The sequence below is a fragment of the Heloderma suspectum genome, chromosome 3, assembly GCF_057233095.1.
Source record: "Heloderma suspectum isolate Gila_16-S chromosome 3, 16-S_ref, whole genome shotgun sequence".
Classification (NCBI taxonomy): Eukaryota; Metazoa; Chordata; class Lepidosauria; order Squamata; family Helodermatidae; genus Heloderma; species Heloderma suspectum.
In genome coordinates, this window is record NC_139460.1 from 74,904,959 (window position 1) to 74,918,940 (window position 13,982).

At 43.7% G+C, this 13,982-nt stretch overlaps 1 protein-coding gene across 1 annotated transcript in view; it reads right to left on the bottom strand.

Moving 5' to 3' along the window:
• Positions 1–2,968: 2,968 nt before the first annotated feature.
• LOC146349804 (uncharacterized) overlaps positions 2,969–13,982 on the bottom strand; it is a 43,907-nt gene continuing 32,893 nt past the window's right edge. Inside the window, exons 6-8 of the mRNA XM_084843521.1 lie at positions 6,181–6,307; positions 4,862–5,238; positions 2,969–4,616 (exon numbers count right to left, since the gene is read on the bottom strand). Of these exons, the coding sequence (XP_084699647.1) occupies positions 4,587–4,616; positions 4,862–5,238; positions 6,181–6,307 (534 nt within the window). The 3' untranslated portion in view covers positions 2,969–4,586. The remainder of the gene's footprint in view (positions 4,617–4,861; positions 5,239–6,180; positions 6,308–13,982) is intronic.

The following is a 13,982-nucleotide window of genomic DNA, read 5'->3' on the forward strand; positions in this document are numbered from 1 at the left end:
ACAAAGCTGCCTTATATTGAATCATACCATTGGTCCAACTAGCCTACTCTCTCTGCGTGGACTGGCGTTGCCCATCCAAGATGCTTGGCACAGGTCTTTCCCAGCCCTGCTACCTGATACCCTTTAAGTGGAGATGCTGGGCACTGAAACTGGGACCTTATGTATACAAAGCAAGTGCTCTGCCACTGAGTTTGGGGCCTTTTAAACACACTGGATGGATTGTAGCTACAGATCAGACGGTGAAAAATATCTTTACAAAGCTGAAAGGGGGAGCGACTTCCATGTGTAGAAGAGAAGCCCTCTTTAGTTAGAGGATGTGCAACAGTGTTAATAAACTATCTTGCAGATACACGAAGCTTTGGTAGACATCTCTGTTTTTAGAAACTGCTCTGCGGACAAGCAGTATGCGGTAGATGACTTTTCAAGCTGCAAATGTGACGTTAGCTGTCTGCTTATCTCTGATTAAAATCAAGATCAACAAACATGTTTTCTGATGAATGCTACAGCACAGTCTGCTGTCAGGAAGCTCTGTTCCGCCAGAGCCATCTTCTACCAGTAAACAGTTCAAGCTGAATTTGTTTCTTCCTGTCAGAATGTCACCTTACTGAACTGTCACAACTTTAAGACTGATGTTTAAGTGCTAAGGGTAGCCCAGCCTCAGTTGAACATGCGAAAGGAAATATTCATCCTCTCCCTCACATACAGTTTCATGTGAGTGTGGCACATTAGAACTTTAGGGATATTGCCCCCTGCCCTGCCACTGTCCTTTTATTCCTAGCTATTCTAATTATTCTATTTTTCTGTTTCCAAAATACAAGTCGTCTAGTTCCCTGTATATAAGTAGTAATATTCTTCTAACATCCAAAATACTCCAATCCTAACAGGAAGAAGACTATCGGCAACTGTACTTGAGAGAAGTAACAACTCAAACATCAAATTAATGTTTTCAGTTATGCTCCATGGGGCTGTTTTATACATCTAAATATTTGTAACTATTTGTGGTTGTGGAAAACAAACTTAGAGAATACCAATCTTCAGATACTGATGCCACTATTAATTCTACTACAGCTATTTCTACAACTTCCTTTCTAATTGTGACTTAGCAGAAAATGCATAGAGAGCAGAGACAGAAAAGGGAACGTTTATCAGTTGTCATCGAAATTCTGTTACTGGAACTAAACACAATTTAGCCTTATATAAAAGCTTAAGTGTTAAGCAATGCGCTATCCAGGGCAGTAGATTAGGAGCTGGTGGATAAGCTGCAGAGGTCTGTGAGGTGATGGGTAGCCTATGAGGTCATAAATGAGGCTCAGACATATGAAGAGTAAATTGCCTGCCTGTTTACTTCCGTTCCATTCCATGATGTCTAGTTTAAAAACAAACCATGCAATCTATGTGCCTGTGACCCAGTTCACCCATTTACTAGTCTGGCAAATGCCCAATGTGCACAACCCTTTCTAGGAGAAGTATCACATGTTGTGCATCTCTGTGAAGTGTTCACATCATAGGTGATGCTACCTGTATGGAGGTGGGGTGTGCTGTTCTTCTGGCATGAAGAATTGAAGACTGGAGGAGGAAAGAAAGTTAGAATGAAATGTATGTATGTCCCACATTCTAATATCTTTATGTTTGTTCCTATTCCACATTGATACTGGTACCTTCTTGAGGACAAGGAGGAGCTGTTCTTTGACCCCTGATATAGAATATCAGCCATATTGCATCATTGTCATATTACCAGGTGTCAGTATCGTTAAAACAAAGGCGCAAAACCAAGCTAATATAATAAAAGAACAATGGAAACTGCTGTGAAGGTTCACATTTTGATATACCTGCAAGCTATTTCCAAAATGCTGCAGTACCAAAATGTGCAGTGAATGTGAGTAGGGTAGGAATGTGAAGGACCTGTAACAGCAATATTGGGCAGGCTGGTTGAACAAAGGAATCGAGACCAAGAATATGGAGACATATCCTCAAGGGTATTTTAAGTGCCATCCTTGAAAGGACCTAAACCACACAACCAACACAACAGGCAGCTTGGATGAGAAAGAACAGTGTATTAACAGGTTATTTCCTTCCAAATGCTTAGACCAAAATTACTTCACTTTAATAGGGTTTCTGATCTGTGTTCTCTGAATACCATGGTGGAATGACCCAAAAATAAACCAACTTCACTTTTTTTGTACACATGTCACTGAAATGTTTAATTGCCCAGTCCACTATCCAAATTTGTCCAGCCCATAATGCTCAGCTGTATTACCAACTGAGAAACATTCCTCCAGATGTTTCTGCGTTAGAATGTACAATGAGGTTCTGCACATGTACAGTCAGTGCACCCAGAGCCAGCTGCTTTGTCGGCATGTGACACAGATGGGGAGCCACTGACCTCTGGCTTGGCCAAGCCCATGGAGCCTTTCAATCTGGTCCATGGCTCCTCTTCAGCCTACACTGTCCTCTCTCCTCTGCCCCTCCATGGTCATGTAAGTCTCTATTGTACTGGAGTTCCTGTAAGCCGTGTCCAGCTGTGGCTTCCCTACCTACCCACCTCCTCCTCTGCTTCCTCTGCTCTTCTACAGCAAGAACAAAGGAGGAGAATATGAGGGAGGGGGGCAGTGGCAGATTGGAGGCCTGACCACAGAATGGGGCAGCTAGAATAGCCATTGCACTCTAGCCATTGCGGTCTCTGGTAGACCTCTGAGTAGGGATGGACAGGCACTCCCGCCCTATCCAGGTTCTCCAGGCGCCCGCCCAGCCCCTGTCCCCATGCTTACATGCCGCAGAACCTGTGCTCGAGCCCCACACCTGCTTGTCAAGCCACCTGCACTCACCCAGGCCCCATCCTTCTGTGCTGTGATCACCATGTTGCAAAAAAACATGGTGATCGCAAAAATGCACACATAGACTTTTACATTAAGTGGCGCCGTCATTTACCCATATACGCAAGATTACAGTTGTAAATGGTTTCTTTTTAAAATGTTTTTTATTATACTACCAACAACAACAACAAAGAAAAAGGAAAGAAGAAAAGAGACCCTCCAGTTTTGTTTCTGTTCATAAACAGCACTTTCAGCAAGTTTTTTTTTAGAGCAGAGAAAATGGGGTATTATTTTTGAAAGAAAAAGAAAATGCTGTTTCCACTTGTGTTATTTGCCCTACTCTGCTATACCACAATGCCACTTAGAGGTTATATAGCAGAAAAGCAGGAAAGGAAATGCTCCTCATGTAATGCTCAGATCTCAGTTCTGCGATGAAACCAAAAGTAGATGCAGCAGATTAACAGCTTTATGTAGACAAGCCCATAGTTGGCAGAGAAGGAGATGTGGCCAGAGGATGGTGAGCCCAGAGGGATTTTTAAAGAAAGCTGGCAGGGGAAGCCACCTTGCACTGAGCTGTGGGGGAGTCTGATGGGTGGGAAGAAGAAAGAGATGATCATAACTGATTGAGATTGCAACTGACTATGTCTGTTTTTTTATTTTAAACTTGTCTGCTTAAAGAAATATGCTCTCTCTTTCTCTCTCTGTGGATGTGGAAAGTGAATGGATGTGCATGTGTATTAGAATGAATGGATGTGCAGGGTGGTGAGAGATAGAGGGAGACAAAGAATTGGAAGTAGCTCAGGCTCTATGTGCATGAGACAGAGACAGAGACAGAGAGAGGTATAGGTTGGTGTTGACTGTAGAATCACCACTAGCCCATGGCTTTCTACCCATGTACAAAGAAGATAGACTGGATCTTTCCCCACCCACCACTGGCTCTGGCCCCACCCACCAGTGGTTCATGCCCTGCCCACCACAACATGCCAGCCCTAACAGATTATCCCCAAGAAAATCTGGCCCTAGAATGAAAAAGTTACAGACATTCTGTAATGTTAATCCCTTACTCTCAGCAAAGTTCTTGGTAACTGCTATGAACTACATAACCAGACCATAAAGGTCATATCTTCTCTGGTGGTCAATCAGTTCTCTTGATTAGTTCTTACAAACGTTCAATGTGGTTTTGTTGCCTGTTCAGATTTAAAACACCCTCTTGTTCTTCGTGTGTGCTTATTTGGGGAGTAGTGTTTGGGGGTGGGGGGACAATGGCATTTTCAGGTGGCTATATGCATGGCTGCTGCTATGGGGTGGCCAGGTGGGGTAAAACCAGGCCACAATTTTCAAGTGGCAATATGATAATGAACATGCCCAGAGATCTACCAGTACATGTGCCAATAATTCATGCCAGGAGAGAACTCTCTGACACCTTTGAGAGTTTTCTTTCCTGAACCCATGCTGAAAAACTGAAAGTAAGAGCCCATTCTGAATTGAAACAAGGGTAGTTCACCCAACACTAACTTTCTTCCAGATTATTTAGTTGTTTTAGGAAAAATCAAAACGAAATTCACACATCATCACTAGTTACTTACTATAGGTCAGTACCAATTTGATGAATCTGTAATATGCATGTGACAGTGATCATCTCCCTTGTCAATGTATGGGAATCACAGAAGACAACTATGCAGGTTTGAGGCAGCGTTGTCTTCCAAGATTTTTCTTCTGTCCTTCTCTTCGGATGCTTCAGCCATGTCATAAGTCAGGGGTGCCGAACTTCTTTCAGCCCAAGGACAAGCTCTTCAGGGCCACCTTAGGAGAGGCATTTCAACCCCTTTGAATGAGAGAAAAATCTGCACGAAAGCCAGGAAACACCCAAACAACTGGTGTTTGGGGGAAAGGGAGTGGGCCAACTGGGGAACCCCAGCGGGCCAGATCTGAGCTACAGATCTGAGGTTCAATCAACACCCCTGTCCTAAATACTCTAGAATAACTGCCAGATATAATCCAACAGGTTTCTATTACTAAGCTATTTAATTGGGAAAAGGGCAACTTACCCATGAGCTTGGGAGATCCACGTCTGTGAGAGAGCAAGTAAGACGGGGCTGATGAGAACAGCAAGTACATTTTCCCCACTCGTCTATCCTTGTGATCAAGAAATCACAAGGGCATAGTTGATTATCCGGAAAGGGTTTCCAGTCACTCCAGAGGTGAAATTCAGTTTCTGAACAGATGGAAATATTCCCTAAGTTCAGTCTGGAAGTATAAGATCTGCCCAAGGAAGCAGAGATAAGGTCTGTTCTAGTCTCTGTTTCTTCCTTTCGCCTTGTATTCTCTTTCAATACTTTTTTGTCCTGGGATTTGATTAATTTCATACACGATGTTGGATTTTCATCCTCATCTTCAGAGAGAGAAACGTCTTGCGGTGGTGAATCTTTAAAAAGTTTTTTTAAAAAAGATTGTTATTTAAGACATTGTATTATTCCCACCCCTAACCACTCCAAAGACACAAAAGATCAGAAAGTATGGATGAAACAAATGTTGGAGTAAAGCAACAATGCTTGCGATAAGCCATCTGAACCAGTGGGGGGAGATAGACTAAAGGGAACTTGTTTTCTTCCTCCACTAGTTTCTTCTTGAAACTACACTTTGATGTAGATTGCAACTCTCAGGCTTTACTCCCTCCCTTCCTCCTTCTTCATTGGTAGTAAATGTTCCTGTTTTTGAACACTCAACCTTTACTTCAGAGATTATTTGTTTTCACAGGAGCTATGAACTCCATTGTTTGTTTTGAAGTAGTAGTGTGTGTGTGTGTGTGTTTCTATAGCACCTGCCTTGCACCAGTTACACACTGAAACTATGCAGCTATAACTTACCAAATACAACTCTAACAGAAAATTCCATATTAGTCATGGAGAGTCACGAACACATGGCCGATTCAAGTGATACCTGAAAAGCTTGATCCAGGGATGACTGCACAGTGTCAGTCTGTGGATCTAGCATGTTATGCACATACGGCCATATTTAGATGGACTGCTTTCACATGGATGGCTGAGGACCATGGAAGCAGAATAAGTGCTCCAGCTCCACAAAATGGGCTGGATTAGCTCTTTCATATATTGTCTGAAACAGCTCACAGATATTGTCCTGCTGAAGCAGAACATGCTCCACACTGATCTCAAAATGCTTTGATCTTACTTGGGAGACACTGTAGACTACCCAGTGCATATTTACAGAAGCATATTGACAGAGAATATTGTCATTTAAATTAAGGTTCAGGTTTTGTTGTGTAATTTACCTACATTCTGAACCTATGTTGAAAACCGAATAGAAAACTGTATGCGTACACAGATTCAAACCACGTTGCTTGACTTACTGCGAGATACCAAAACATCCTTGATGTCATCCAAGCTGTGTATACTGGCTTTCTTTGTTCGAACTAATTTCTGCAACCATTTTAAGGTTCCCATAGTTTCAGCTTTATTTTCATCAGATTCCACAACCTAGAGTAGTAAAGAAACAAATGGCAAAAGCACGTTTAAATGTTTTCCCCCATCTTTCCTTTTAAGAAGCAAAGAAGTATTGTTTCATTTCTTATAAATAAACTCTGACATGACTCTGAGATGTTATCGGGGGCACTACAAAAATTATTAATTAAATCAGTTTTCTCACTGATGCAACGGTAGCAGGACTGATTGAAAGCGTCGTTCTAAAAGAGCAACCTGAAAAATTGCCTTGTGGAAAAGGTTGGAGTCCCACAACCCTTTGTTCCATATGCATTCTCTTGGCCTTCCAGACTTCAGAGTGATGTAGTGCTGTGAAAATGTCCACTAAGGATGTTCATGGATTGGCTTCTCACATTCCAAGCAGCATGACACAATATCCTAGTCCCCAGATTATTTGAAAATGTGTCTTTGAAAGATGCTAAAAGTTAGAGTGAAGATGGTTAGCCTTTGGCCCACAAAAAGCAATGGCAGATTAGAGGGCCCTTGAGCATATTGTTTCTGAGGTCCTTAATTTGTGACAGAAAAGAAAGAAAAATGTGTAAGGAATGCTCCAGTTGTGCTTATGCAACTCATATTATTTCACTGCAAATAACTACGTAAGAGCATTTCTATGCTATATGATACTCATTTGTTATTGTAGTTTATTGGCAATAGCATGTCAGATGCCTCATGGAGGTTCAGAAGCTGGGTACACTGGCAATGCTCATCCTCTGCTTTCAATTCTCTGGATATGGTGGTCCAGGGCTGGCATCAAGGGGGGGCATGGTTGGGCACCTGCTGAGGGCTCACACCCCAGCAGGGCCCCACTGCCAAGAGCCCCCTGGATTTGCTGCTCCTCTTCACCACTGCAGTCCGCTTGTTCACCTGCCTTTCACGCTGGCCCAGACCATGGTGGTGGTGAGAAGGAGGAGCAGGAGATGCCACGGCCTGCTTGCTCCCTGGCTCTCTGCCTGCCAGGCAAACAAGTGCTAGGAATGATGAGGAATAGGAGCAGGAGCAGCTGCTGACAACGGAACTGAGAAAGGTGGGGCATTGAAGGTATCTTGCCCAAGGGCCCTCAAAAACCTAGAACTGGCACTGTGGAGGCCAGAGCTGTATTGTCTTGTGAAAACTCTCCCGCTGATAAGACCCCACAGCGCCAATGTAGCATCTCTGCAATCCTTGAAAGAGCACACTATCTCCCAGCCTCAACCTTGGCCTAGGGAGGGCTAACTTATTAGAGAGACCAAAACTTTCTCTATGCCCCCTACCCAATAAATCTGAAATAAATCTAGCTGCTAGCTTCATAACCTTCCCCAATCTCTAGGAAACAAAGCTTGCCTTGGTCATCATCACTTCTCACAACATGGACGTCCAGCTGTCATTCTTCCCTGCCTCTCTCACCCATGCTGTATATAAAGAAACCTCTGCAACTTGGTCTCTCTGCCCATCCTTGGCGTCCCAACCCCACCCATTTCTGAAACACCATAATCACTTTCAGGTGGAGTGACATCAGGTGTAAGCCAAACAGTGTCTCCATGCCCTCATATAACCACTCACATGTCCCACACGTGGGTATCTTGCTTTTTGCTATCAGTAGGCCTGTCTTACTTCGAATAAGTGCATCCTTTTGAAAAAGGATGGATGAAAAAGTGTCTGTTTGCTGTTTTATGCTGAAGAGTGGGTCTTGAATCCAAACCAGACATGGGAGAGGAACCTCTGGCCAGGTGGCCGAAAGTGGCTCACAGCACTCCCCCATCCACCTCACAGAACCTTCACGGATTGCTCCAGAAGCCCTGCCCTCCCCCCCACACCTGGAGGGATCCCTGGTGCTATCTCCAATCACAGATCAGTGATAAAAGGAGGGGATGTGGGGTGGGGTGGGGGACTCAGGCAGCCTTGGGAGCCAGCCAAGTCTGTTTGCACACTGCACCCATGGGAATGATGTACAGTGCGCAAAGCCCCATGGAAGTGCCCGCATGGTGCCTTCCCCCACTGGGGAGGATGCTGCACAGGTGAAGTGTCCCCAGCCGAACCAGCAACTGGAATGTTTCTCCAGCCGCCAACTTGGTCTGGGGGGCTTTGCCTTCATAGAATCCTTCCCAGTGAGGAAAGATGCTGCACAGTTGAAGCATCCCCAGCCAAGCAGGCAGGTGAAGCCCTCCTCCAACTGCTGAATCAGTCAGGGCAGCTTTGCTGAGCGCTAGCCTCCCCCAATGGGAACGAAATGGTGCCAGGGAGTGGGAACGTCAACCAGGAACCAAAAGATGTCAGCTGACATCATTCGGCCTATGGAGGGGTGTGTGGGAGTGTGGAGGTCATCCCGCCCCCATCCCCAATTTAGTTCGTCATCCCTGGGCTATTCACTTCATTGATCCAGGCAGTAAAGTCACTGCTTCCACACACTAAGCTATTGCGATGCAGCAATTCAACACTCAGATTAGGTGAATTTCTCCATCTGCACTGTCAAAAACTCCCTCCTCCAAGAGGTAGGAAGAAAATCTGTGCATCCAGTCTGTGTGCCAAGTTGTTGATGTATGGAACTAGCTACACATCAATATTAGGGATGTTGGAGGAATCTGTTTGGGGGGGTGGAGCTCGATGAGCTTTCATTGGCTCAGCCCCCCCCCCAGACTTCTGTTCATCTTCCGCTAGCTGGCCCAACTCAATCTGAAGCAAGTCAGGTCAGCAAGTGGATTTTCAGTGTTTTTTAATTTGCACAAATTACACCTGCAAATTGCTCAAATTTCAGCCAGAATTTGTGCAAACTGCAGCCAGAATTTGCACAATTTGCTCTTTGTGCGAATTACAGCCAACACACACACATAAAAAGTCCCCAGAGTCCAGGGAAAACCCAAAGCTCAGCTCACAAATGTAAGCCCCCAAAGGGCCAGATTTCCCAGCAACAGAATCCCTAACCAACAGGTTTCCATGTCCATGTGCTCATGTGCCATTGGACTCAAGAGTGAGAGTCATTATAGATATTTAAGACTTTAGATGGCAATATTTCTGAAACAAATGTGTAGATAACCATTACTGAGCAGTGTTTTTATGGAGTAATCAACTCTAGGAAATAAGCTCTCAATGGAAGCGACTAGAGTAATCTGTAAAATACGACGTTTTTGATTCAGCAAATGTTAAGAGTTGGAAAACAGACCGTTCTTCAACTTACACCATGGTTTTCAGAGTGTACAAATCATATGAGGAGTGGTCAGGGTCATAGAACAGGCAAACTGTAATGGAGAAGAGATTACAAAACAATAAGATCCTAAGATGTCATATAACATTACTGATTGTGTTGAACCAAGCATGACCTCCTGAAATAAAAATAATGATTTTACATATCTAACAAGTTTTCATCAGAGCACTGTTTGGAAAATGAAAAGCAGACTATAGTTTTGCATGCAATCTACTTTTATTTGATGCCATCCTTAGCTGGTGCACGCTGACACCACGCAAGTTATGTCTGAGTTTGTGGTATTAGAAAGGATCATGAAATTTCATTCATTCAGTCAGCAGTCTTAACAAGAGATGCAAAAGGCCACATCCGAGGGAAGCATCGCATGTTCATTCAAAATATCAAAGCCACTTGGTTGGCTGTGGCATGTTAGAGATTATAATGCCATTCTGTTCATGGAAGGAAAGTTCTGCAGAGAGATGGGGCATTGCTACACCAGCCTAAAATCCTGCTTTTAAAATGGGGCTTTCTGCTTCCCTTTTAAATGCAGGATCACAACTGACTCCCTTTACATGCTCTTCCTTTCCCTCCTCCTTCTCCCCATAGCTGAGTCTTCTATTATCTTTCATTGATCTAGCGCCTCTTCTTGCTGCTTTAACTCTTTTGATGGAGGGAACTGAAGCAGAACACAACAGGGTAATTTGATAGCTTATTATTTGCAATCTATTTAAAAACGGAACAATGGGCATTTAGTGCAGGAGACGCCCTGGAGGGTCACAGCGTCATGTAAAGAACCTGCAAACTTCTGTGAAGGAGCAATCTCAATCGCGGGATAAAAGCCCGGAGTGAAGGCGCCCATTGAAGGGATCCCTCCATGGGTGGAAAGAGTCCTTCCATGAATGGGAGCTCCTTCTGTTATGGAGTGAAAACAGTGGATACCTTTCCACCAAAAAGCAATGCGTACCTGTGAAGTAGCTTCTTAAAGGATACCTCACAGTGATATATGCAAATATGATCATGACGTTATGTACCTAGAATTACTCCTACCAAAATCAAGAGGTGTAGTTTGTTTAACATATGCACAAAGCCACCTTGAGTCCATAACTTTATGTTAATGTCAAATCATTATCACTCTTGCACTTGGAAGCCTTCCAGCCCAGGTCCCAAATGAAGAAACAAGCTTTTCATTTGTATGATTACAGATGTTTAGGACATTGATTCTCCTCAGATTTGACTCTACCTGCAAAATATGCATCAAGCTATTGTAAAATACTAGTAATTTAATTATGTAATGCTTAATAGTGAAATTGCACAGTTGCAATTATTAACTGAGAGTACCAGGGCCATCCCCTTCATGGATCACTGCCTTGTTGTGGCGAGCTATCGCACAAGGCTAAAAGATATGACACCGGAAGATGAGCCCCTCAGGTCGGAAGGTGTCCAATATACTACTGGGGAAGAGCAGAGGGAATTTCCAAGTAGCGCCAGAAAGAGTGAAGCGGCTGGGCCAAAGCCGAAAGGACACTCAGCTGTGGATGTGTCTGGTGGTGAAAAGAAAGTCCAATGCTGTAAAGAACAATATTGTTTAGGAACCTGGAATGTCAGATCAATGAATCAAGGTAAGCTGGATGTGGTCAAACATGAGATGGCAAGATTGAACATCGACAACTTGGGAATCAGCGAACTAAAATGGACAGGAATGGGCAAACTTAATTCAGGTGACCATTATATCTACTACTGTGGGCAAGAATCCCTTAGAAGAAATGGAGTAGCACTCATAGTCAATAAAAGGGTGGGAAAAGCAGTACTGGGGTACAATCTCAAAAACGACAGAATGATCTCAGTACGAATCTAAGGCAAACCATTCAACATCACAGTAATTCAAGTCTATGCCCCAAACACTGAGGCCGAAGAAGCTGAGGTTGATCGGTTCTATGAAGACCTACAACACCTTCTAGAACTAACACCAAAAAAAGATGTCCTCTTCATCATAGGGGATTGGAATGCTAAAGTAGGAAGTCAAGAAATCACTGGGATAACAGGCAAGCATGGCCTTGGTGTACAAAATGAAGCAGGACAAAGGCTAATAGAGTTTTGCCAAGAGAACACGCTGATCATAGCAAACACTCTTTTCCAACAGCACAACAGGCGACTCTACACATGGACATCACCAGATGGTCAATATCGAAATCAGATTGATTATGTACTTTGCAGCCAAAGATGGAGAAGCTCTATACAGTCAGTAAAAACAAGACCTAGAGCTGACTGTGGCTCAGATCATGAGCTTCTTATTGCAAAATTTCAGCTTAAATTGAAGAACGTAGGGAAAACCACTAAACCATTCAGGTATGACCTAAATCATATCCCCTATGAATATACAGTGGAGGTGAGGAATAGATTTAAGGGATTAGATCTGATAGAGTGCCTGAGGAAGTATGGATGGAGGTCCGTAACATTGTTCAGGAGGCAGCAACTAAATCCATCCCGAACAAAAAGAAATGCAAGAAAGCAAAGTGGCTGTCTGATGAGGCTTTACAAGTAGCTGAGGAAAGAAGGGAAGTGAAAAGTAAAGGAGAAAGGGGAAGTTATATACAACTGAATGCAGAGTTCCAGAGAATAGCAAGGTGAGACAAGAAGGCCTTCTTAAATGAACAATGCAAAGAAATTGAGGAAAACAATAGAATGGGAAAGGCTAGAGATCTTTTCCAGAAAATTGGAGATATCAAGGGAACATTTTGTGCAAAGATGGGCATGATAAAGGACAAAGAAGGGAGGGACCTAACAGAAGCAGATGAGATTAAGAAGAGGTGGAAAGAATACACAGAAGAACTATACAGGAAAGATCTTAATGTCCCTGATAGCCATGATAGTGCGGTCACTGAACTTGAGCCAGATATCCTAGAGAGTGAAGTCAAGTGGCCCTTAGGAAGCATTACTAACACAAAACTAGCGGAGATGACAGTCTTCCAGCTGAGCTATTTAAAATCCTAAAAGATGATGCTGTTAAAGTGCTGCGCTCAATATGCCAACCAATTTGGCACACTCAGCAGTGGCCACAAGACTGGAAAAGGTCAGTTTACATTCCAATTCCAAAGAAGGGCAATGCCAAAGAGTGTTCAAACTACCGCACAATTGCGCTCATTTCACATGCCAGCAAGGTTACGCTCAAAATCCTACAAGCTAGGCTTCAGCAGCATGTGAACTGAGAACTACTGGAAGTACAAGCTGAGTTTTGAAGAGGCAGAGGAACTAGAGATCAAATCGCCAACATTCGCTAGATCATGGAGAAAGCAAGAGAATTCCAGAAAAACATCTATTTCTGCTTCACTGACTACGCTAAAGCCTTTGATTGTGTGGATCACAACAAACTGTGGCAAATTCTTAAAGAGATGGGAGTACCAGACCACCTTACCTGTCTCCTGAGAAACCTGCATGAGGGTCAAGAAGCAACAGTAAGAACCAGACATGGAACAACCGATTGGTTCAAAATTGGGAAAGGAGTATGACAAGGCTGCATATTGTCGCCCTGATTATTTAATTTATATGCAGAATACATCATGAGAAACGCCGGGTTGGATGAATCACAGGTCGGAATTAAGATTGCCGGGAGAATTATCAACAACCTCAGATACGTGGACGATACCACCCTAATGGCAGAAAGCGAAGAGGATCTCAAGAGCCTCTTGCTGAGGGTGAAAGTGGAGAGTGCAAAAGCTGGTTTGAAACTCAACATTGAAAAAACTAAGATCATGGCATCTGGTCCCATCACTTGCTGGCATATAGAAGGGGAAGAAATGGATGCAGTGACAGGTTTTACTTTCTTGAGCTCCAAGATCACCGCAGACGGTGACTGTAGCCATGAAATTAAAAGACGCTTGCTCCTTGGGAGGAAAGCTATGGCACACCTAGATAGCATAGTAAGAAGCAGAGACATCACCTTGCCCACAAAGGTTCGTATAATCAAAGCTATGGTTTTCCCAGTAGTAATGTATGGCTGTGAGAGCTGGACTCTAAGAAGGCTGAGCTCCAAGAATTGATGCTTTCGAACTGTGGTGCTGGAGAAGACTCTTACGAGTCCCCTGGACTGCAAGGAGGTCCAGTCAGTCAATCCTAAAGAAAATCAACCCTAACTGCTCATTGGAAGGACAGATACTGAAGCTGAAGCTGAAATATTTTGGCCACCTAATGCGAAGAGAAAACTCCCTGGAAAAGACCCTGATGCTGGGAAAGATTGAAGGCAAAAGGAGAAGGGGACGGCAGAGGATGAGATGGCTAGATAGCATCACCGATGCAATGAATATGAACTTGAGCACACTCCGGGAGATTGCGGAGGACAGGAAGGCCTGGCGTGCTATGGTCCATGGGGTCACGAAGAGTTGGACACGACTTAAGGACTGAACAACAACAACCCGGGCCATGAATTTGGGGCAGAGAGGTCTGAACTTGCATGATCAAATTGAGGGGACATCTCGAAGTAAAACAGCATATAACCTACTCAGACAATTTACTAATGTA